Source organism: Oreochromis aureus, linkage group 9 (assembly GCF_013358895.1).
Source record: "Oreochromis aureus strain Israel breed Guangdong linkage group 9, ZZ_aureus, whole genome shotgun sequence".
NCBI lineage: Eukaryota > Metazoa > Chordata > Actinopteri > Cichliformes > Cichlidae > Oreochromis > Oreochromis aureus.
In genome coordinates this window covers 24,835,244-24,857,798 of record NC_052950.1, presented here as the reverse complement: position 1 = coordinate 24,857,798, position 22,555 = coordinate 24,835,244, and the positions used below count along the sequence as shown (strand labels likewise).

Here is a 22,555-nt window from a genome sequence, read left to right as displayed (position 1 = left end):
GGGTTTACACATTTTAAAGGGTTCAGTTTATGTTAATGAGTCTTTTGGGGTATTAGATAACTGTTGACCAGTGCATTCATAAATCACCGCAGATGAGGCTCAGTGTAGCTTTGATACCTGCAGGGTTCATTTACACTAATTCGTGGAGACACGGAAGGTGACGCTGTTGGACTTCCACGTGGTGATTTGTAACTAGATATTGTAAGTAAAATAAAATGTTATTTCTGTAGCACCTTTGCAGACAAACACACAGTGCTTCACAACACAATACCAGAGCAAAGAAAAACAGAGTTAATATTATTTTTAACTATTCCAATTTGTTTTCCTCCTTATATCCGGATGTTTTGACGCAGTTAAACTGCAGATTTACGGGCTTAACTTTATTTTGGATGGGGGGGGGGGTCTCAAAATCAGACGAAAAAAAAAAACACTTTGTGAGTAAAGGAAGTAAAGCAAGCCCCTCTCTCAGTAATAAATATTTTCGGAGTAACGCGCCTCTGGAGTGAGCGGAGAGAGGAGGGACCCAGGCGCACTGTGTATTTGAACCGAGTCCCCTCTCCGCCCCGCTGTCCCCTCCACCGGAGGCGGGCAATTAGAGGTCTGAAGAAATAGGTCTGCGATTGCTGGGCAGATGAATTAGTTGGCGTCAGTGTCTGTATGGAGGGTAAGTTCTGTGCGCAGGGGGCCAAAAATGTCGGGGATGTATGGAGTCACGACGCACGACGCAGCGCGGCTCGTCATGACCTGAAGTGAATCACGACGGGATTGCTTTAGTGACGTGAAATTTAGGTTGGCTGCAATTAGGCATGGCTTGTGCGCCGCATATTTACCAGCAGCTGTAGCCTCATAGCTGCTTCCCCCCCCCCTCCACCATTTTCACCACCTCCTGCTTTTCTTTCTTTTTCTTTTTGCTTATTGTTTTTCTCTGAGTCATTTTTTATATAATGTAGCAGCTTTGCATCAAAAGACATTTCACTACATCCGGAACTTGCGCAAACTATCTTGCGCTGTATTGCATTTTTCCCCCTATTAAGTAAAGAGCTTGGCTGCTCTGCGCCGGTCAAGTGTTTGCGGATTTCTTTCTGGACACGGCGCTTCATGCTTCGTGCACCTGTGGACGCCTGCAAAGGAGGAAGCAAGGACGCCTTTTGTGATTTCTTTTATTTTTATTTACCCACCCCACGCTCACACACACGCACATACGAGGGTCGGTTTATTTGTAGGGTCTTTCCAACGAATTAAAGCGTCTGTCGGATGCACGGCTGGATTTCAAGCAGTCTGAAAGGTCTGGTCAGATTCAGCACCACATCGGCTCTGAACAGCTCCCGGTCGTCGCGTGTGGATGGGCTCTGTCGGTCTCCGCGCCTCCTGCAGCTCCTAACTACCGGCAACAATGGCATCACACGGGTTCTGGTCTCTTGGCGGAGATAATGCGGGGGCCAATACCGGGAGTCAGAGCCCGAGTACGCGTGAGTGGCTTTTTGTCTTCAAACCACCTCCTGACGGACCGGGCGCAGTAATTCCTGAGCGTTGTCTCAAGCCAGTGCCCTGCATTCAGCGAACCACCAGACAGGCCTTATAATAGGCAACAATCCTGCTTTTTTTTTTTTTTTGTGGCTTCTTTCTTTCTTCTTTTTCTTCACATGAGACATTTTTCGTGTATCTAAAGAGCTGTTTTATTCCAAGTTGCATGGCGCCTTTTGTCTTTCCCTAAACTTGGACTGAAGCTGAACCCAGCACATCCCTTATCTGATTTATCCCCCTTCTCTCTTCCAGCCAGGGCTTGGTGCCAAGCAGCGGCCCAGAAATTATCCGGAGGAATTGGATCGAAATTATGTGGTATGTTGGGGAAGTAGCGGGGGTGGGGGTGGAGACGGAGGGGAAGCTATTTTTAGGCAAACGTGCCAGTTATTTCCATCATAACTGTCTGGCCATAGAGTAATGAAAATATATATTTCGATGCTCTTTTTTTGTGGGTTTCCAAAGCGCTGCTAAATGTCGGGGAGGTGGAGAAACCTGCCGAGCCGGGCGCCAAGCAGCCGCCGCAGACGGCTGCAGGAACCTGCGGCTGCAACAAATCCTGCAACTGCACCAAAGCTGCTGTGGTCTTCTCCGACCTCTATTCAACAGGTACGAAAGTGCACTGTGAAGCTGGATTAATTTTAAGATTTATTTTCTTCCCCGAGTCCAAACTTGGCCTTACATTGAGCAGTTTTCACTGTGCGAAGTAGGCTAGAAAATATACCTTGTTTTTATGCGATATTTGTATATAATCATCTTAACTATAAAAGAAAATAATCTCAAAATGTGTATCAAATATTTGCATCTGATCGCCCAAACTCCTGAGAAATGAATGGCTGAAGTTATCCGCTTTAATCTCAATTTAAAAAATAACACATTATGTATTGGATGAATAGTTTTGTCCATCATTTTCATTTTTACCACATTCTGAGAGAGGAGTTATGTTGGTCAGTTCTTTCCTCCTCAAAGAGGGGCTATTTCCGAGAGGTCACCTTCACCAGAATCGTGTGTTTTGAGGTGTTGAGCGCAAAACACGAGATTTTCGTATAAAACAGAATCAGTGTTCGGACGTGGAAACAATATAAAATTATTTATTTGTCTGCATGGAGGAAAATTTCAAAGACAAAAAAATAAATAAAACTTTGACTCGTGTAAAGGTGAATCTTGATATTGCGTGGAAGCATTTTTTTTGCACACATTCCTCCATCCTCAAATAAAAATCACAAAATGTCTCCACTGTAATCCACCCTCCTCTCGCAGACCTGTTACCGGCCACGGACGGTGACACCAAAACGATGACCTTCCTGCAGGAAGTTGTGGATATTTTACTGGCCTACATAGTGGAGTCTTTCGACCGGGAAACGAAAGTTATTGATTTTCATTATCCGAACGAGCTGCTTCAGATGAACAACTGGGAGCTGCAGGACGAACCTGCGACTCTGGACGACATCTTGATCAGCTGTCGCGCTACACTGAAATACGCCATCAAAACAGGTAGGCCTGGGTCTGATTTTATTGCATGCATGCAAATCAATAAATTCACTTTTTATTATACATATATGTTTATTTAAAAAAATAGATGCTTCGGAGTGTTGGAAAAAATCTCCCCCCAGGCTGTATCATCACACGCAGGCCTGGATTCCGGCCTTTCGCTCATCTTTGTGTGAAATCTGCCAAAATTCCAATATTTACGCATATAAATGGAAAATTAAAAACACATTTTTAACAATAAAATAAAAAGGAAAGCTAGATAAATTACGGAGCACCACTGTGAAATCTATGTTACGCCATACAAATTATTTAGTTTTACTGCAAAACTAAACTGGAAACACGAAACCGGTGTGCTTAAAAAACCGACCCGGAAAGAGAGAGGCAAACAAAGAAAACGTCTTTAACGTGTTCCGGGTTTAATAAATAAATAAATAAAATGATAAATGACGCCTATAAAGCATCAACACAGTTGTCCTCCTTTTCCTCCTCCTGACCACCAGACCGATAAATGCAGTGACGCAGTAAAACTGGTTCACCAAGTAGGAGATAATAGGCTAATAACCAGGCTTCATAGGCCAAGTCCATTATTCTCCCCTGAGTGACACACGCAGGGGGGGAATTTACAGCAACGCCACAGGACAGATTTCAGCCTCCAAAAAGAAAAAGAAAAACTGAAAAACTGAAAAAATAGTTTATGGTGGTGATGAATATTTAACAACCTTAAAAACAATTAAAATCACACTGTAATGCGGGTATAAGCAAAGATATGAGGATTTCAATCATTTATTGTAATCGTCAGCAATTCTCCTCTGCTATGAGAAAAAATGTGTATTATTATTATTTAGGAATTATTAGGTGCCCACGGAAGGACTTGCACCAGATTTATAAGTACAGTTATATCTTCCTTCCTTCCTTTTTTTTTCTTTTTTCTTTTTTTTGTTTTGTTTGATCACCTCCATAAATTACTCTTTATTTTAACTCCTGTGTTTATGGCGCAGACTGAAATCTGATCACGTCTCAGTGCTGTAACATGTTTTGTGTGTTTACCGTTTACATTGCTCAATGCTACACCAAATGTTTTCATCACTTCCTGAGATTTTGTTTTAAAGTTGACTCTGCAGCTACAATTCTAACCCGCAATTAAAGCGCTCGGAAGATGACAGCTTCTGCTGCGTAAAACCTTCAAATTGCAGCCATCTCACACTCCGCCTCTTTGCCTTCTCCATCCTCTGCTCCTTTCCCTTCAGCCCACCCCAGGTACTTCAATCAGCTCTCCACGGGATTAGACATGGTCGGACTGGCAGCCGATTGGCTAACATCCACCGCCAACACCAATATGTAAGTATGTGGCCTGCTTCATCGCGATTTTAAGCGGTGATAATGATAATGACAATGGATTCCATTTCCGGACCATCCGCGTGCAGTCTGCTCTGCGTCTGCATGGCCTGATAGCGGCCCCCCACCCCCCTCCACACACACACACACACACACTCAGTCATGGCAAATGAAAAGGGGTGAAATGAAAGGCAGGCCCCCACCCCTCACCACCCCCTGCACCCACAAGGCTCCCCCCTCTCCTCTCCCCCCTCAGCCTTTTATCCCCTTCACCTCTGATCCTCCTGGGGATTCAAGAGGAGAAAATTAGCTCTGAAATTAAATTCAGACTAATCTGGAGCTAATTTCAGATGTGTGTTTTGGGGGAGATAAACTCTTTTGGCAACTGTGAGGAAATGAAAAGTAAACCTGCTGTTTACACTGGAGGGAGGTTCAAATGAATGCAGCCAATATCTTAATACAAAAATATATATAGAAATAGAAATAGAAATATTAGGGAGCACACAACAGAGATGCACGTTTTAAATAGGAGCAGGATGATGAAAATGTGGGAGTTCAAAATATTAAAGGAGTGCATTTTGCCAGTAAAGTTTTGCATGTTTGGCTTGAAAAAAATATTTTCATTTCCATTTAAGTGTTTCTATTTAAATGGAAAAAACTTCAGTATGCATCAGAGCTGTTAATATGTGTACACACGATTGACAGTAATTCTGCACTTCAAAAGTGAAGCCAGAAACCTCCAGAAAACCTGAGAATCTGAGCATTTTTTTTAAAGGAACCTCTGCACAGGCCACCGACAACCCTCCTTTCCTGAAACGTCCAAACTTCAGATTTTAAAAAAATGTCAGTTTAATGGCAGCTTTTTATTTGTTGATGAGTCACGATGGCGCCATGCTCCTGTAACGAGTGCCATGTGATGCATCTTGTGTAACGTGCAGGTTCACCTATGAGGTAGCTCCTGTCTTTGTGCTGCTGGAGTACGTCACTCTGAAGAAGATGAGGGAGATCATTGGCTGGACGGATGGGCGAGGAGATGGCATTTTTTCTCCTGGTATGTTTGCATGGAAGGTGGCGCAGAGCGCTCTGACACCCCTCTGTTTGACTGGAGATGGAACTGGCTGTATGTGTGTGTGTGTGTGTGTGTGTGTTGTAAAGTGTCAATTTGCATTTTGATGATATAAATGGAACGTGTTTCTAAGCCAATTAGCATAAAATAATTTTCCTTTTTCAGCTTAACCCCCCTCCCCCTCACCCACCCCAATCTTTAATTTCTCCCATGCACTTCATAATGAGAGGCAATCATCGGAGAATTTACTGACAAAGCCTGTGATTGGCTGTGACATTGTGGACAGCGAGATGCAATTTTGGATGCTTTGTCATTTCTTGATATGCTCTTGATAAACAAAAGTTTGTTTTACAAGAACGTGGACATCTTGAAACAATGTAGCAGCCTACTTTTTTATCAGTAGTTTATTGGCTTACACATTTACCTAACAAGCAAAAGATTTGTGGTTCAGTCCAAGGAGAAGACACAAACCTTTGGGGTTGTGTCAGGAAACATGCAGAGCTATCTACTGTGGCAGCTCCTTGTGAATAAGGGAGCAATCGTTTAGAAACCCTGCATCACTCCCAGGAGACACTTCCCTAACTCAATCCTGTCTGTCCTCCAGGTGGTGCTATTTCTAACATGTACGCCATGCTGCTGGCCCGCTTCAAGATGTTCCCTGAGGTGAAAGAGAAAGGAATGTCATCCGTTCCCAGACTGGTGGCCTTCACGTCCGAACATGTAGGCATCCGTGTTTAAAATCCGCTCGATAATTTCCTCATGGCATCGTCAGTGTGTGTCTGCTTGGCTCAAACAGTGAACACTGAACACTATTTGGACATTTCTTTAAGTCAAATGTCAAAAAATATCCCTTTCAGCTGCTAGAATAACACAAAAAAGATCTCATGGTAAGTGTGGTGGCTTGATGTGTGACTACGTGTCACTTTAACTCCACCGCTGCTGATAAAAAGCTGACATTATGCACGTCGCATGCAGAAGGACACGAGGTGACTGGTGTGCCTGTCACCTTCATCTTTAAAGGACAGCTGAAAGATGCTGTGAGGAAAAAAGCGATTAAATTACAAACAAATCTGTCATAAGAAGTACATATTTACAGATTCAGTCACTCATTCTATTCCTTTTTCCCCTTGTCTTCAACTCTTAGAGCCATTTTTCAATCAAAAAAGGTGCAGCAGCTCTTGGCATTGGGACTGAAAGCGTGATCTGCATCAAAGCAGATGAAAGGTAAAGCTGGCTTCAGTTGTGCATCATACTTCAGTTAAACCATGAGGCATATTTACTGTTTTCGATGTTAAAAACACTCAATGTAGAAACACTTATTATTGTATTATTGTGAGAAACACTACAGCCTTCTAATCTTCACAAACTGGTTTCATCCAAACCAATAACAGCCTGATAATATTCACAAGTAACAGCAAAAATGTGTCTCTCCTGTTCAGCTTAGGATTTAGCCTTATATTTCATCTCGTGACCTTTTAAAAGAAACACAATCCCTGGATTGGAAACCACTCCTTTTTGTGTAACTACTAAACTAAACAATGACTCTTGACTATTTGCAGCCTTATAATATAATATGAAATCGTTTATATATTACTGCCTATAGTTGGATGTAAAGGGACATTTCAAAATTCAATCCCTCTCATCTGTAGTTCACTTTATCCATCTGATCTGCTTTGGTTCTCAGTCCTGTCCACCTTCTCTTGAATCTAATGGAACTGTCCTCGAGGCGTTAAGACTATCAAACAGAGTATCAGCATTGTCTCTTTCCAGTAATCGTGAATAGGTCAATGAAATAACCTACAAAACTGTCTCTGTTGCTCACATCCACCAACCAACAGAAGTAGTAGCTAACATTAAACATTAACATCAAGAGAGGTGACATTAATGTTTACAGCGTGCCTGGAAGAAAACGGATGAGTGGGTGGATTTTGGCTTGTACAGTTGCAGTGTGAGCATTATGGACGGGCCCTGGGGGTCCAAGCCCATCCACAAAGGTCACTGTGCCCCCTAAGCTGAATTCTACTGGCATTTAGAACTAAAAGTAAAATTAAACAACACAATTTAGCAATAAAAAAGTTTAATACCTCAAATGTTGTAGTAACAATCATGCCAGTGTTAGCTGATTTTGGAGCGCATGGACCCATGAAAGCCAGACTCTGGGAAGTTGTCTACCCCTCATGAATATTTGTCTCTTTGAAACAAAGGTCACACTTGAAACTTGCTGAACAATTTTCATATGAGCATGCTGTACAGTTATGGTTATTACAGATGCCGGTTCATGATGTGTTAATCCCTCCTTGTTTTGTTTTGTTTGTCTGTTTGTTTGTTTTTGTGAAATAGCAAAGTGATTTAAGTCTAATGCCTCCCTGTCAAAGTTAGTTGCCCGTCCACTCCATGTGCTCTGGTGCCGACCCTGTCCTGTCCCTTTAAGTACAATTTCATATGCAATACTTGCACTTGTATTTTCTGTATTTCTGTTCCTGTGCTGGCTTTTGTTTTTAAGGTAGAAGGCCTTCTTTGCCCACTGACAGTATGACAAACAACTTTAAAGCCAACTAAAGCTTGTTTTCCCTTTGCAGCGGTAAATTGATCCCAGCTGACCTTGAGAGGCGAATACTGGAGGCAAAACAGAAGGTAAGATGATGCACATTTATTACCCTGCTATAAATAGACAGATATGACTTCATACAGTTTTGATTTTATGGGGTGCACTCGACTGAAACTGCAGAGATGATGAGGGAAATTGGGGAACATATCGTAACAACATAACGGCCTCATATGCAGTATTTTGGTTGCTCTTGTGCAGGGTTTTGTACCTTTCTTCGTAAGTGCGACTGCTGGGACAACAGTGTACGGAGCTTTTGACCCCCTCATCGCCATTTCTGACATTTGCAAAAAGTACAACATCTGGATGCACGTGGATGTGAGTAAAACAAGTTTCTTCCTGATTCATTTAAAATGTCATATTGACCTTTCACATGCGTGATTTTTGGGGTGTTTGTGCACAAGAGGGATTTTAATGGAGGCATACACAGAAGCAAAGAGCTCACCTCTGAGTTTGACAAATCTATTATGTCTGTCTCGCCTCTAACTGCTTGCGGTTGACCCAGATAGAGAGCTCGCCATTTCCTATCTAACACTGGAGATTAGAAAAACTGGAACAGAGGCTGTAAATCATCTCCTCCCCTGACTTTACCATCATGGGCCCTCTCACTGAAGGAACTCTATCTCTTAATGAAAGTGATTTAGTCCTGACAGGGGGACACCTCTATTAAGAGCAATAAATGGCCTTGTCTATCATCCCTCAACTAGCTGAGATGGGTAAAAACACACGTGCACATGCACGCACGCACATGCACACACACACACATTGTGATTATTAATCATTTTCATTGGTTTATCTGCTAAATTTTCCAGCTACAGCTCCCAGAAAGACATACACTCACTTATTAATGCACTTTATGTGGTACACCTTCAGCCCCCTTTTTGCCCTCAGGTCTGCCTTAATTCTTCCAAGCATAGATTTAGCGAGGTGCTGGACACGCTCCTCAGGGGTGTTGGTCCCGTTTGACATCACACCATCGCACAGTTGCTGCAGATTTGTTGGCTCGACATCCATGCTGCTAATTTCCCATTTCACTCCATCCCAGAGGTCCATATTAGATTGAGATCTGGTGGCAAAAAGTCAAAGTTTGAAATGTTGTGCATTCAGAATTGCTCTGCTTCATACCTTGGTTGTAATGAATGGTTATTTGAGTTACTCTTGCCTTCTTATCAGCAGTGTGGCCATTCCCTTAAGACCTCTGACATCAATATGACATTTTTATCCTTACAACAGCCACACACTGGATATTTTTGCTTTTTCAGGCCATTCTCCTTAAACCTTAGAGATGGTTGTGTAAGAAAATCCTGACAAAACAGCAGTTTCTGAAATACTCAGACTGGCTCCAACAACCATCCCACTTCAGTTAAATCACCATTCTTCCCCATTCTGATGCTCAGTTTGAGCTTCAGCAGGTCGTCTTGACCATGTCAGCGTCCATGACCACATCACTCAGATGTTGCCATGTGATTGGCTGATTAGATATTTGCGTTATAAAGCACTTAAACAGATGCAGTGTTCATAGACAAAACAGTGATATTAAAGTGTACTAGTACTACTACTGTGTGTGTGTGTCACAAAAATAGTACCTGTTGTGTTTTTAAATCTTAAATATTAAATGAGGTTGGGCTAGAGTTGGCAGAACTTCTACGGAAATCAAAGGCTTTAGTGCTGGAGTGTTAAACATGTGGCCAGGGGGCCCAGAATTGGCCCACCCAGGTGTCTAATCAGGCCTTGTAGATGGCTTTGCAAAATAGGAAAAATGCAGAGGAGCTTGGCATATATGTTGGAGTTTTCACTGTGAGAGTGGATGAAGTCAGTAGTACACAAACCATTAAATGACTGGAAATCAGATAGAAAATAAACAATAGAATTTTTTTTACAGTAAAAAAAATATTTTCTATTAATTAAAACAGCAATTCTTTTTTTTAACTTATGGCACAAAGTTCGGTTAATGAGCTGCCAGTATGATGTCTGTTATTTTTGTGCTTAGACTTAATTTTTGAAAGTTTAACCACAAGGAGCAGTGCTGATGTTTTTTTATTTACTACAGCAGTACTTCTTTGTATTGTGGAAAGACTGAGATAGTCCATTTTTATTAAGACATCTCAGGATTTCACCATCAGTTTTATACATGGATGGTTTATTAAATGTGGATGCTAATGTCTTTCATCTCTTCGTGTTTCAGGGAGCGTGGGGAGGAAGTCTGCTCATGTCCAGGAGACACCGGTGGAAGCTGGATGGAGTTGAGAGGCAAGTAACTGTTTTATGCGGTTTGGCCCCAAATGGGCAAATATTATAAGCTAATGAGCATTTGATATAACGATGAATGATAGTTGGTTCTTTTTGTGTTGTTTTTTTAAACTGCAGGGCCAATTCAGTCACATGGAATCCACACAAAATGATGTCCGTCCCTCTGCAGTGTTCTGCCCTGCTGGTCAGAGAGGAGGTAGGCCTCAATTTCTCAGCCCCATGCTGCGCGTTCCTGCTTTCATTTACTGAGGTAATTCTGTAAATGCTCTGGCTCTCACTTCACAGGGTCTTATGCAGAACTGCAACCAGATGCACGCCTGCTACCTGTTCCAGCAGGACAAACACTACGATCTTTCTTACGACACCGGAGACAAGGCGCTGCAGTGTGGACGTCATGTGGACATCTTCAAGCTGTGGCTCATGTGGAGAGCTAAGGTAATATAAATATAAATTTAAATATAAAGTTTGATGATTGTAAGCAGCTATTAATCAGGTATAAATAATAATACTCTAGAACACTAAAATCAATGAAAACTGTTGTACCATCTACAAAAATGTTAATATTTGGCAGTATGGGTCTGTTCTGGGACCTCCTACATGGAAAGCTAGAGGCAGGGAGAGCAGCAGCAAGACCTCACCTCTGATTGATAAAGTGATGGCTTGCTGCTGCAGAGCAGAAATCAATAACAGCAGCCATACTATTAAGTCAGACAAGGCTAGAAAATGAAGAGCTGTGGATCCAGGTGTGTTGCAAAGCAGCTTGCAGATTTAAGAAAGTTAAACTGGCTTAAAAAGTGCATCTTATGCAAGATTTGTCAGTCTAATGGTTAGAAGAGTATCAGATGAACCATCAGCTGATGCTGGCTGTCATTAAGCTAATCCAGCTGTTGTCAGCTGTTGCAAATGCTTTCTCTTTTTTCAGTTAATTAAGCTGCTTCCACTTGTTCCACTTTTCATTTTCGTTTTGGCTCTGCTATATTATATTAATGCATTTTTTTAAAATTGCTTATGCATAGATTATATGTGAAAGCTTCTTTCTGCCACTAAAAATATGCTCACAATTTCGGGTTATAACCTCAAAACTTGAGTTAAGTATCTCAAAATGTCGATCATTCACCCTTCTAAGAAAATGACTCAAACTCAGAGAAAAACTTTATGAGTTATTAAGTCAAAATTAAAAATAAAAACCTGAAATTTTAAATTATGGATGTCAAAAGAATTAAATGACGGAAACTGAGTTTAACCTCGGAGAAGAGGACAAACTCTGAGATCCTACAGCAAGTTCTAAATGTCTTTTATTTGTTTGTTGTCATTTTTAAATTGCTTTTATACTTTAATCTATATACTAATATATATTAATTCTGTACTTATTTATTGTTTGAAAGTTCCTTGTGTCATGAATATGTGACATCAGGTGGGGGAAAAACTTAAAAACCACTTTTGAGTTTTATGGACCAAATAAGATGCCACCCAGGTTTTCTGCTGGACACGCCCCATTTCCAGGGACCAGATGACCAGATTTAAATCACATGGTCAAATATCCAACCTATCCTTGTTGGTCCCTCATGGTCTGAAATGCGTTTGGCTGCATATGTAACATGTTTTAGATTGACCCTGATGAAGCCCGAAGCCAAATGTTCTCTATACTATATAATAAATGTATATACTGCTGTGGAGTTTGAACAATTACAGATGAACATCTTTTCTTTGACAGGGCACCATTGGGTTCGAGGCTCAGATTGACAAGTGTCTGGAGCTGTCCGAGTACCTCTACAACAAGATTAAAGACAGGGAAGGATACGAGATGGTCTTTGATGGCAAAGTATGTTCACATTCATCTTTCACTCTCTCTAAAGGATAATTCATCTGCAGTCACACAATCATGGAAAAGTAGCTGACATTAGCCCATGTTGCACCTTTTTCCTCAGTGTCATTATTGCTGACTTGATTTCCATGCAGAGTGTTCTGGCTTTGAGTTGGATGAATGCCATTTTTACCTCCGGACGCCAGTGTAATGTGCTGCTATTATGTTTAATGAATAGCATAACAGCCCATAATTGCTCATATGCATATGAATAGCGTGGTGTCTGAAATATCCTGCACTAGACTAAAGTACAACACAAACATATGTGGGTATGAAGAAAACTCTCTTATGAAAGGGGTGCTTGGACGCATGGGGTAATTTATTATGAAAGCTCTTTAATGTTTCAAGCCTTATTGTTTTCCTGCTGAGCCCCAAAAAGGCTATGAGCATCATAACCCAGGGGGATGAGAAAAAGCCAAGTCCTCTGGGCAATGGCCCAGGTGCTCACTTGTCTGTGCCTTCCATTGAGCCATTACATCAATCTGATGCTGAATATACTACAGCCAAACCAGCCCAGCTGTATAAATGAGGCTGGTGTGCATGGTTAGTCAGCTGTTGGTAATGAATGCCCTTCCGCTCTTATGCAGACAGGCAGGCAGGGAGTTCTAGCAGGGATTCAGGTGCCAAAAAATAGTACTGTGAGGAGCTTTCAGACATCTAGAGACAGAAGGCACGCTACCTGTCTGATGCTGTGAGCTCATATTGGATTGTTGCTCTGGGATGCAAATCAGCATTTTCATTCAAAATCAGTTTGGCTTAGGATACAAGCATTTTAATGTCATGAGATTTCTGCAGGATTTTAGGCATGAATAGCTTTGAATTCTACAAAACGGCTGTACCATGTTTAAACTGCATGTATAAAGGTGTATATATGCAATACGCACACAGACTGTATATAAAAGATGGACATAGCCGCCTCATCCATGTTGAATCCTTAATTTTAAGAATTGGTTAGTGCTAAATTATATCACCTCTGCTGTCTGAGCCTGCCTACTATATTTTTTTACTTTGCCATATATAATTAAATTCATAATTAGCCATTACATAAAAAAGTAGAACATATTCTACACCAGGGTCATTTTGAAGTTTTAAAGATGTGCACACCAAGACCTGCTCTAAAATTTAATGGGCTTATGAGTAATCATTGCGCTCGTGAATGCCAAGATAAATCAGCATTTTTTTATTATTTTTTTTATACAACTGCACTCAATCACTGTTTGTTTTCCCTCAATTTATTCCTCTGATATCTTGTCGTCTGTGTGTCCCCTCAGCCTCAGCACACCAACGTCTGCTTCTGGTACCTGCCGCCTGGCATCCGCTACATGGAGGACAAAGAGGAGAGAAAGAAACACCTGCACAAGGTGAGCGCTCTCAGATAAGAAGTCTCACTGTATCTCCCCAACACAACTTTCACGAGCCCCGTCATTCATATCCAGCTCGACTATCACATATCTTTCTAATTAGGGGCAGCTTATACTCAGGATTAAAATAATACTTTGCCCTGCACATGTGGAGAAAAAAATGGCGGCGGTCTTAAACAGGACACAGAGGACGGTTTAAAAAGAAGTGAGGCTTTTCAGCTGGCTAATGTGGTGGCCATTCAGAGGATACCACAGCAGCAGGGGCCTCATAATTGACAATCAGGACAAACAGATGGCGTTTATGTCTGCCATACAAAGACCGCTTCTCTCTCTTCTCTCTCTTCCCGTCGACTAGAAATCGTTACCAGCTTCATCATTGCTCTGCAAATGCAGATGTTTCCCTTTGTTTTCTTTTAAAGATTAGTTGAAAAAACACCATGGTCATGCTTCACCGAGTAGACAGACTGACTGGACAGCTTTTCCACACTTTGACTCTGAGCCTGAGGGGTGATGTAATGCTGCCCGATTAGCACTTAGAGGAAGAACTAAGAACTGAAGGAGCCCTCATCAGTTTCCACGTGTCTTAATGACATCCTCTAATGGATGAGGAGAATGAGAGAAACTGTTAAAAGATTGATTTGAGGGAAATCAGCACACAGTAAATTATTTTGCAGCAAGCACGCCAACTGCAGTGAGACACCTGCAAGACATTAGGAAAAAATGACTGATTATGTGATGAGAGCTGTAAGGCAACAACTAACTACTCTAGCAGGCAGTAATCTGAAACTGAAGCCAACTTCCTCGAGAAGTTAGCTGAGTGTTAAAGCCTGTTTTGGTATTTCAATGTAATACCCTAAGATTTATTAAAATTCTTGCACAATTATTCAGGGTCATATGAGCCACAGTTAACTTAAGCCCTTAAGCTAAAGCTGCACTGAAACTGTCACTTGAACTTGCTGGATCTCATCTGCATATCCTGAAGTTGGTCATGATGAAACCTTTTTATACAAATCCTCTAACCAACCAAGCCCCAAAAATGATATTGCAGAGACACAGACGCTGAGGAGTTTTCTCTCAGTGAGCCGTCTAACCGGCCGAGTGTTGGTCAAAACGAGCACTGAGAGTTTCAGACATGAAATTGAATCTGTCGCCGCTCCTCACTGCAAAGAATCTGCAACAGCATCATGACTCTGCTGAGTACAAAATAAATGAGCATCACCCCTCGCTTTGCTCTTAGAGATAACCTCTCAGCATGGCAGGAGCAGCAGTCATGGGGCTGTGCACCCAGCTGCTGTCACATTTAGCTGTCAGACTGGTGGGGGGTAAATGACCTACATGGTCTGTAGGTCTGATGAACCTGGGAAGAACTTTGACTTGTATAAGCAAACAAGAACCCATTTAGATCCGATTACACAGAAAGAAAAGTAGTCAGGCAATACTAAACTGTTCCTGCAATTTGAGTTAGACGACAGTTAACAACCATTAAATATTTACTAAAACTAAATGCTAATAAAAATTGGATATTATCTATGAAAAAAGTAGTTCTGCAATCAAATCATTTAAAGTACTGAGAATAAAGTATTATTTAAAAATACAAGTAAACAGTAATTACTTTTATTTAACTATGCAGACACAAAATTTATGAGAAATGTCATGATCCTACAGTCGTCCCAGGGTTTGTTGAATTCTTGTTCTTTAATAGTTTTGCTTTATTTTTTTTTAGTTTTGTTTAGGTTTTGATTTGCTCTTGAGTAATTTTAGCCTTTAGGTCTTATTATATTTGAGTTCTGTTTACTGTATGCATTATTGCAGCTTTATTTGCCCCATTGGTATTTCCCTTCATCTCCTCATCCTGTCCCGTCTCTTCTGTTAAGTTCACTCAAGTTCTGTTTGTCCTTATTTGAGTATATTTCCTGTTTTAGTTTTGTGGTTGTTTGACTCCTGTGTTTTGCATTTAGTTTTATTTCCCCTTCAGCCTCGTTGTCATTGATTGTGTTCACCCTGCGTCTCATTACAGACATTTTTCCTCATGTGTATAAATAGTCCTGCCCTGCCATCAGTCTTTGTTGCAGACTGTTGGGCTTCTCTGTATCTTTCTCTCTCTGGTCTTCTGTATTTTATTTTGCCTGAATAAATGACTCAAATTTTGTTTGTTAAGTCTGCATTCTGTGCTAACATTTGGATCCTTATGCTGCAAAAAATGAAAAACATGTGTGTCACAGTTTGACAGAGACATGTTGAATTTTCTAAACTATCTTTCTTCACATGCAAATAATTATACAAATATCCTCATATTAAAATAAATAAATAAATGGAAAATAAAAATATTTACATTTAGTCTCAATATTATTAAATAACACCAGGGCCAAATTACTGATCCTAATATATGTTGTGAGCCGTTTCTGAAACTGTGCAGTTTAATTTTATTTAAAGCAAAATATGTAATCACATATATGTTTAAACATAAACTGTAAACATCTGATTTTTATTTTCTATGAAATTGGATGTTCTGTTATTTATAATTGTAATAGGACTAGTAAATTAAAAATAATTAATTGAAATTTGATATATGATTAAAACACAAGTCACATACTGTAAATACACAATAATTTACTATGAGCAGCACTGCATTTTAAATGTGTGAGGATAATTATTAATCATTGCTTTTAGTAATTCAGCATTATATTTAGATACAGGTTTTTAAAAATGCAGTGCAGCAGAGCCATTCCCAGTAAATTACTGTGAATTTGCAGTAAAAAGTTTTACATCTTAGGTTTTAAAGATAATTTAATAGTGTCATTCCTTCTTTCATATAAGATGTAAACATGCCAAACTACTGCTTTACATTTGTAGTCCCCTGGGTATGTAAAACTTTTTTTTTTAACTATCCAAAACTATTTATCTATCTGAAAAAAACAAAAAACAAAACAAAACATATAAAATTATGAACATACATCATTCAAAAATAATTAAAAGTAAGTATATTTTATTTATGGAGCATTTTTTTAATAAATTCACACAGTGTTGTACAATAAAATTAGTCAAAACTAAGACTAATTACAATAAAATAAAATAAAAAATGAAGATTTACTAGTTAATAGAGTTAATAGCGATACAAACCGTGTTTAAAAAATGGGATAAAAACGGTTAAACAGATAATAAAACAATAATGACGAGAATCTCAACAGAAGGCCTAGTAAAACAAAAAAATTAAGGAGTCCACAGAGTTAGCTAAATGTAGCTGGAGTGGTGGACTGTTTCAGAGACTAGGTACCAAAGATTGAAAGGCTCTGCCCCCCCTAGCATTCAGTCTTGTGTGTCTACATTTTGAGCCTGCACCTGAAGACTGAAGAGGTTAAGATAAACGGTCTGGAACTCACTAAATCACTCCAATGGAAGTATATGAAAGTTTAAAAATGTTAAAAACATTTCTAAAATCGACTGGGAGCCAAAATAAAGGAGGATAATGTTAGCTTCCTTGCTATAATGTAAAGAGTCTGGCTCTTTTGTACTGCTTGGAGACAAGAAAGATATGATTGATCTAAATCGGTAAATAAAAGCTGGCAAAAAAAAGTGATTACAGACCTGTAGGAAAGTACCTGTGGAAGGACAAGTGGCATGTGCACAAAAATAATAATGATTCTCTAACCATGATTATATTCATGGAAATGCACACAAGAACAGCAAATAAGTGGAGCCTTTCATGTGGTCGGGTCAAAATGTAATACTCAGTCGTAATGATACTTTAGTTGCTGAACGAGTAATACACTGGATCAAACGAATCTTAAAAATGGCCCCAACTAGGATGCAAACTGCTTTCTCTTTGTCAAAATGTATGTGTTCGTTTATAAAATTAATAAACTGCTGTAGTAATCTGCACAAAATGAGTATGAGTGGAAGTAAATAGAAGAAGGACAGAAAATGACCATAAAGAAACTCAAAGCAAAACAAACACAAGGTCAGGATATAGTCTGAGGATATCCTTTCTCACATTTAACACTCAATAGAGGACAGTCCGCTTCAGGCCCGCTCTGTTTATTGAAAATACTGTGTGCTGGTCTGGGTGTTTCTTGCTTAGAGCATGCAGGAGGTAAGACAAGTAAAGCTGTGAATTCACAGGACGCTTACCTACTTACTTATTCTTTGTTAACATGGTTAACCTTGCAAAGCACCTAGCTATATAGTTCACTGTGTCTGTGAGGTACGGTTGGGAGACTTTCTCATTTGCGCCCAATGGCCCATTTTGTCTCTGCCCTGACCTTCTATGTATCTTTCACATACTTTATTTTCTCTTCCTGAAGGAACAGCAATTCATGCTGTATTTGTTGCATGTTGTCAGGTGGCTCCCGTCATAAAAGCCAGAATGATGGAGTACGGGACAACTATGGTGAGCTACCAGCCACAAGGGGACAAGGTCAACTTCTTTCGCATGGTGATCTCAAATCCTGCTGCTACCTTTGAGGACATCGACTTTCTTATTGAGGAGATTGAACGACTTGGCCAAGATCTATAAGACTCATCTCTCCAAATCCTCTTGTACTTTTCCCCTTGACGGATGAATTGTTTGTCGTGAATGTACTGGTAAACTTTTTTTCTTTTCTCTCAATCTTTCCTCCAAAGTCTCATATTTAAGAGTATATTTGAGAAAAAAGATCTGCAGATATATCCATATATTACGTATTGTAGCTTTGCCGTGGACTGACTTGGTCCAAAGCTATGTAAAAGTGCTTCTGTCTGCTTCTCCTGTAGTGTAGTAGATCCCAGAGTAGTGTAAGTGACGTAACTTTATATGTAATTTTTGTGATATGAAATGCTTGTGCAATAAGTCGATGAGAAAGAGTTTATTTTTCAATCATTTCTCATTTGCCGAGTCCGTTGTTAAGTGCCAAACGTGGTTGTGTTCTATTGTAACTTTAAAGCATTTTAAACTTCTCGTTTAAAACAAAAATAGCACTTCACCTTACCTCAGCTTAATCAACTGCCTTTACATCTGCACATTATACTCAAAGCAGGACAGAACTCCTTCTCTTACCTGGTGTTGTTACGCAGTGCCAGCACATGTTAAAGACATAACCCAGCCAGAGCAGACTGCATGATGGAAACGTGAAAACAGAGCAGTTCAAAGCATTTACAATCAAGCCAGTTCACCACCCATCACCTCTGCCTTTGACAGTTCAACCTGCAGCTCATGATGCTGCTCTGCTTATTGATTATTAAGACTTTTTTACTCTCTTTCTAATGTGTTTAGGTGATAAAGGCTTGTTAAACCCATGTCGCTGGACATTGTTGACTTGCTACATGAATACATCGAAATGGGATCCATTTCCATCCTTGCTGTATAATTAGCTTTGCTCCATATGTTAGAATGAAGATCAGCACCTGAGCTATAATCCTTAAGTTTCCAGTGTATTGAACTGCATTGAGTAGATTTCAGATTTTCTGCAGTAGTCATCAACTGTATTTGTGTCCTGTTACTGTTGCTATGTGTGGTAGTAGTACCTGTTGTTTTCCAAAGCATTTCACCTAACAACCTTTTTTTTTCATTGCATATTTGACAGACTAACTGCTGAAAGCCAATCTGCTGCCTCCAGGGGCCATTACATACATGTATTCATTTCCTTGCACTGAGTAGGACACCAAGGTAGTAGTTGAGTAGACTTTTTTCTTTTTCTTGGAAAGGATACCAACTGAGTACATGACCAGACATGTCCAAGGGTCTACAGTTTGCTTTATGTAGTCTGTGTTGGGAACATTAGTTTAGTCCAAACAACATAGTGAGTCTAATGTAAATTACTTCAAATTCTCTTAGAATTCTTCTTCACCCGTTTACCTTGACCGCTTGACATTTTCATTTTAACGGAGGACAAATTTGTTAATTGTTTGACTATTTGATCACAACCCTGATGTTCCAATACAGCTCCCAAATTAAATTCATTGCTGAGTAGAGGTATACCCCAAATACGTAGGATTGCCCACTCCATCCGAACGAAGAACTTCCTGCCGGCCTGCATCATTAATTCACCTCTTTGAGACTTGAAAAGTCAAAGACATACATGGAAGCATGTTGAAATTAAGTCCTTGCCTTGTTTCTTTTGCACAACAGTATATGGGAAGTATGACCAATTGATCATTTAGGCAAAGTGCTGGCTGGCTTCACTGCATGCCCACTGCCATTTATATACAGGGAATTTGCAGTGCTAAAGATTCACTATGAACGGATCTGTTATCTAACTTTGTGGATATGCCTTGTACAGAGAGTCTATGTCAACGTTTGGCAAAAATGCCTATATATTTTGTTTTATTTAAAATGTTACAAATGAATTGCTTTTTAGTGCTGGTTGCAGTGAACCTACTGGAACTTGGATGTGACAGGGTACATGGTGCACTGCCCAGGTGGCAGTTTAAGTCATATCTCCTTTTTTCACCCCATCAGGTTAATTAATTCCAGTACCATCTCTGGGCACTGCTCCCAAAGCTGTGCGGCACCGAACTGTCGCTAGCCTACCAAACAAACCAGGACAGAAATCTTAAGGATTATAACTTTAAATATGAAAGAAAAGATTTTCTTTTTGTAGTCACGCTTTTGAATGAGCACTTACTGAAAGGTTGTGGATCCTAAGAAACCAAGAATTGGGCAATAATGGGGTATTGTTGGGATATGGGATCTTAACCAGATTTGCAGCTACTGTATACCTGACATTACTTGCACTAAATCACTGTTGGGAGGAGCAGCATCCCTTAGCATTGCAACTGAGATTTCGTCTTTCTGCATTCACAAGCAATATTTGAGTATGGGTCCAATATATATATCTATATATATACATACGCATATATGTATCCTGCATAATATCAAAAGGATCAATAGTAAATGATAATCAAGTTTCCAGACCAAACCAATGGTAGTTTGCAAAAAACAAGAACAAAAAAAGAAACCTGGAGTAAAAGCAGGCTTATCGTAGGCAGGTTAGTTGGAATGTGAACCCTGATTTATCAGGCAGAGGTTCTGTAGCATTTTCATTAGAACAAGTTAGAAAAGCACAATTATAGCTCAACATGGTCGGTCAGTGAACAATCACTTTTGATCATAGACTGTAAATAGTATTTCAAGATGTCCTAAGTACATATCTTTGTGTATACATACGTGTATATAAGACATTTAACCAGAGACTATTTGTGAGGTAAAGTTATTCATATTTTCTCTATCTCCAATATAGATTACCTGTATTTTCATCCGGTTTGTCCAAAAGGCTTTTTTCCTTGTGTGTATGTATGTATGTATGTTCGATACTTGATTTGTGACTCCTAGCTATTTCAAAGATGTGTTTCAGGGACTGGCTTTAAAGAAACTGATAGATTTCACTTTGAAATACTTCCAAGTCTTACTCAGAGACTCGGGTGTTTGGATTTTCAATGAATATGCAAAGCCATTTTGACTCTGAAGCCCTGTGTTTTTCGTGCACAAGTGATACTTGACGGTATGTGCCAACTGTGTACCTTAGTGTGTTTGTAAGTGTGTTGCCTTAGTATGAATTTTTCAGTATTGTCTAGTTTTCCTCCAAATGGGAGGTTGTGCACTTTAGAGTATACACATGATCAAATAACGTGCAATGTCCGATGGTTGTCCATAAGTTGATGTTTAAAAAAAATTCTACTACTCAAGATATGTAATTTAAGCTCTTTGGTCTGAATGTGAACTGAATCGAGGGTCTGCCAGAAATGAAAGGATTTAATTTTTTGTCAGTTTGTAGATATTGTAAAGCTTCTCCTTTAAATGTTTTACATCTCAATGGAGAGTTGCCTAAAGTTTCAAATTTTTACTTTCTGTTTCACCCCAAACCAAAATTGGCTTCCACACTGTGACACAGACAGCATCTGATTTATTACAGCGACAATGAAACTCACTGTGGTAGTCTCGGAAAGCCAGACACTTTGTTTCTCTTGCTGCTGCTGCTAGACTTGCTTCCTTTGCACGACATGCATGCGATGCCTTGCCTATCCAGCTTGTTTGATATACAGTCTCCTATATATCTATTTATATCTATCTCTCTCTATATATATACATATATACAGTATGTGTAGCTCCTGTAATTAGCTTTAGTGTCCAATGTATAGCTTAGCTTGTAGATTAGTGCTGTCGCTCTAGCCTTTACATGTGATCTCTGTGTCTTGAGCTTCCTGTAAAGTTTCTTTGTGCCGCCAGCATGCTAACCTCGCCTAGCATTGTACTCCTCTCCGCGCTTGATCTGACTTTCTCTATCCTCTGTCTTTCTGCTTGAAGACTGTCGCAGCTCTGAACGTAGCGTATTATATCTATATGTGTAGTCCCTCAGCATGTCTTTCTGAAAGCTCCTCTCTGCTCTGCGCCTGTACGACCTTTTTCTCTCTTTCTCTTCCGCTTCGCCCTCTGGTAGCAGTGACAACGTATCCTCGCGCTTTCCTCTGACGTTTCTCGGCTGCCCGCTGTCGTTCTGTTCACGTGTCTGAGACGGTATGTTGGCTTGTGTCATGGTGCCCACAGTGTCACCGTTTCTGATGTTTGTTTCACAAAGGCCCTTGACTCTGTGGGATGTATGCGAAATAAATTTAACTTAGACTTTAACAAATATGTAAGGAAAAAATAGACCCTAGTTTCTTGCTTATGAGGAATATTGTTTGTTTATAAGACCAGTTAAAACTCCCAATATTCAGAGTGCAGATCATTTCACTGAATATGGTGCAATTTTGAATCATACATTCTGCAAACTGCTGTGCTGGCTTTATCAAATGTTCATTTGTCCTGAACTATATGTTGCTCTTGGGAAATAGAAATAAATATTGCCAAAAAAAAAAAAAAAAACAAAAAACCAACAGTGTGAGTCTGTGTTATTTTTACTCAGACCTACAGTTTTATGAGTATTCTCACTGCCATTGTAGCCTGTAGCACTAATGAGTCCTCAAACACTCGTGAATGGAGCCAAATGGCTAAAATAACTAAACCTGCTTTCAGACAAAAAGCTGTAAAAATTTACAATATACACTCAGGGCCACTTCATTAGCAACACTCTGTGGCAGAAACTCTGAAT

At 39.9% G+C, this 22,555-nt stretch overlaps 1 protein-coding gene across 1 annotated transcript; it reads left to right on the top strand.

The window, feature by feature from the left end:
* The first annotated feature begins 513 nt into the window (after positions 1 to 513).
* Positions 514 to 22,281, top strand: gad2 (glutamate decarboxylase 2). Its single transcript, XM_031745803.2, has 16 exons — positions 514 to 1,469; positions 1,777 to 1,839; positions 1,987 to 2,130; positions 2,782 to 3,015; positions 4,260 to 4,350; positions 5,286 to 5,398; positions 6,018 to 6,133; positions 6,558 to 6,637; positions 7,993 to 8,047; positions 8,220 to 8,336; positions 10,204 to 10,268; positions 10,386 to 10,464; positions 10,554 to 10,703; positions 11,983 to 12,090; positions 13,404 to 13,493; positions 17,833 to 22,281. Exons 1-16 carry the CDS (start codon positions 1,394 to 1,396, stop codon positions 18,004 to 18,006), a joined length of 1,755 nt encoding a protein of 584 aa, XP_031601663.1. The 5' UTR covers positions 514 to 1,393; the 3' UTR covers positions 18,007 to 22,281.
* Positions 22,282 to 22,555: the final 274 nt, after the last annotated feature.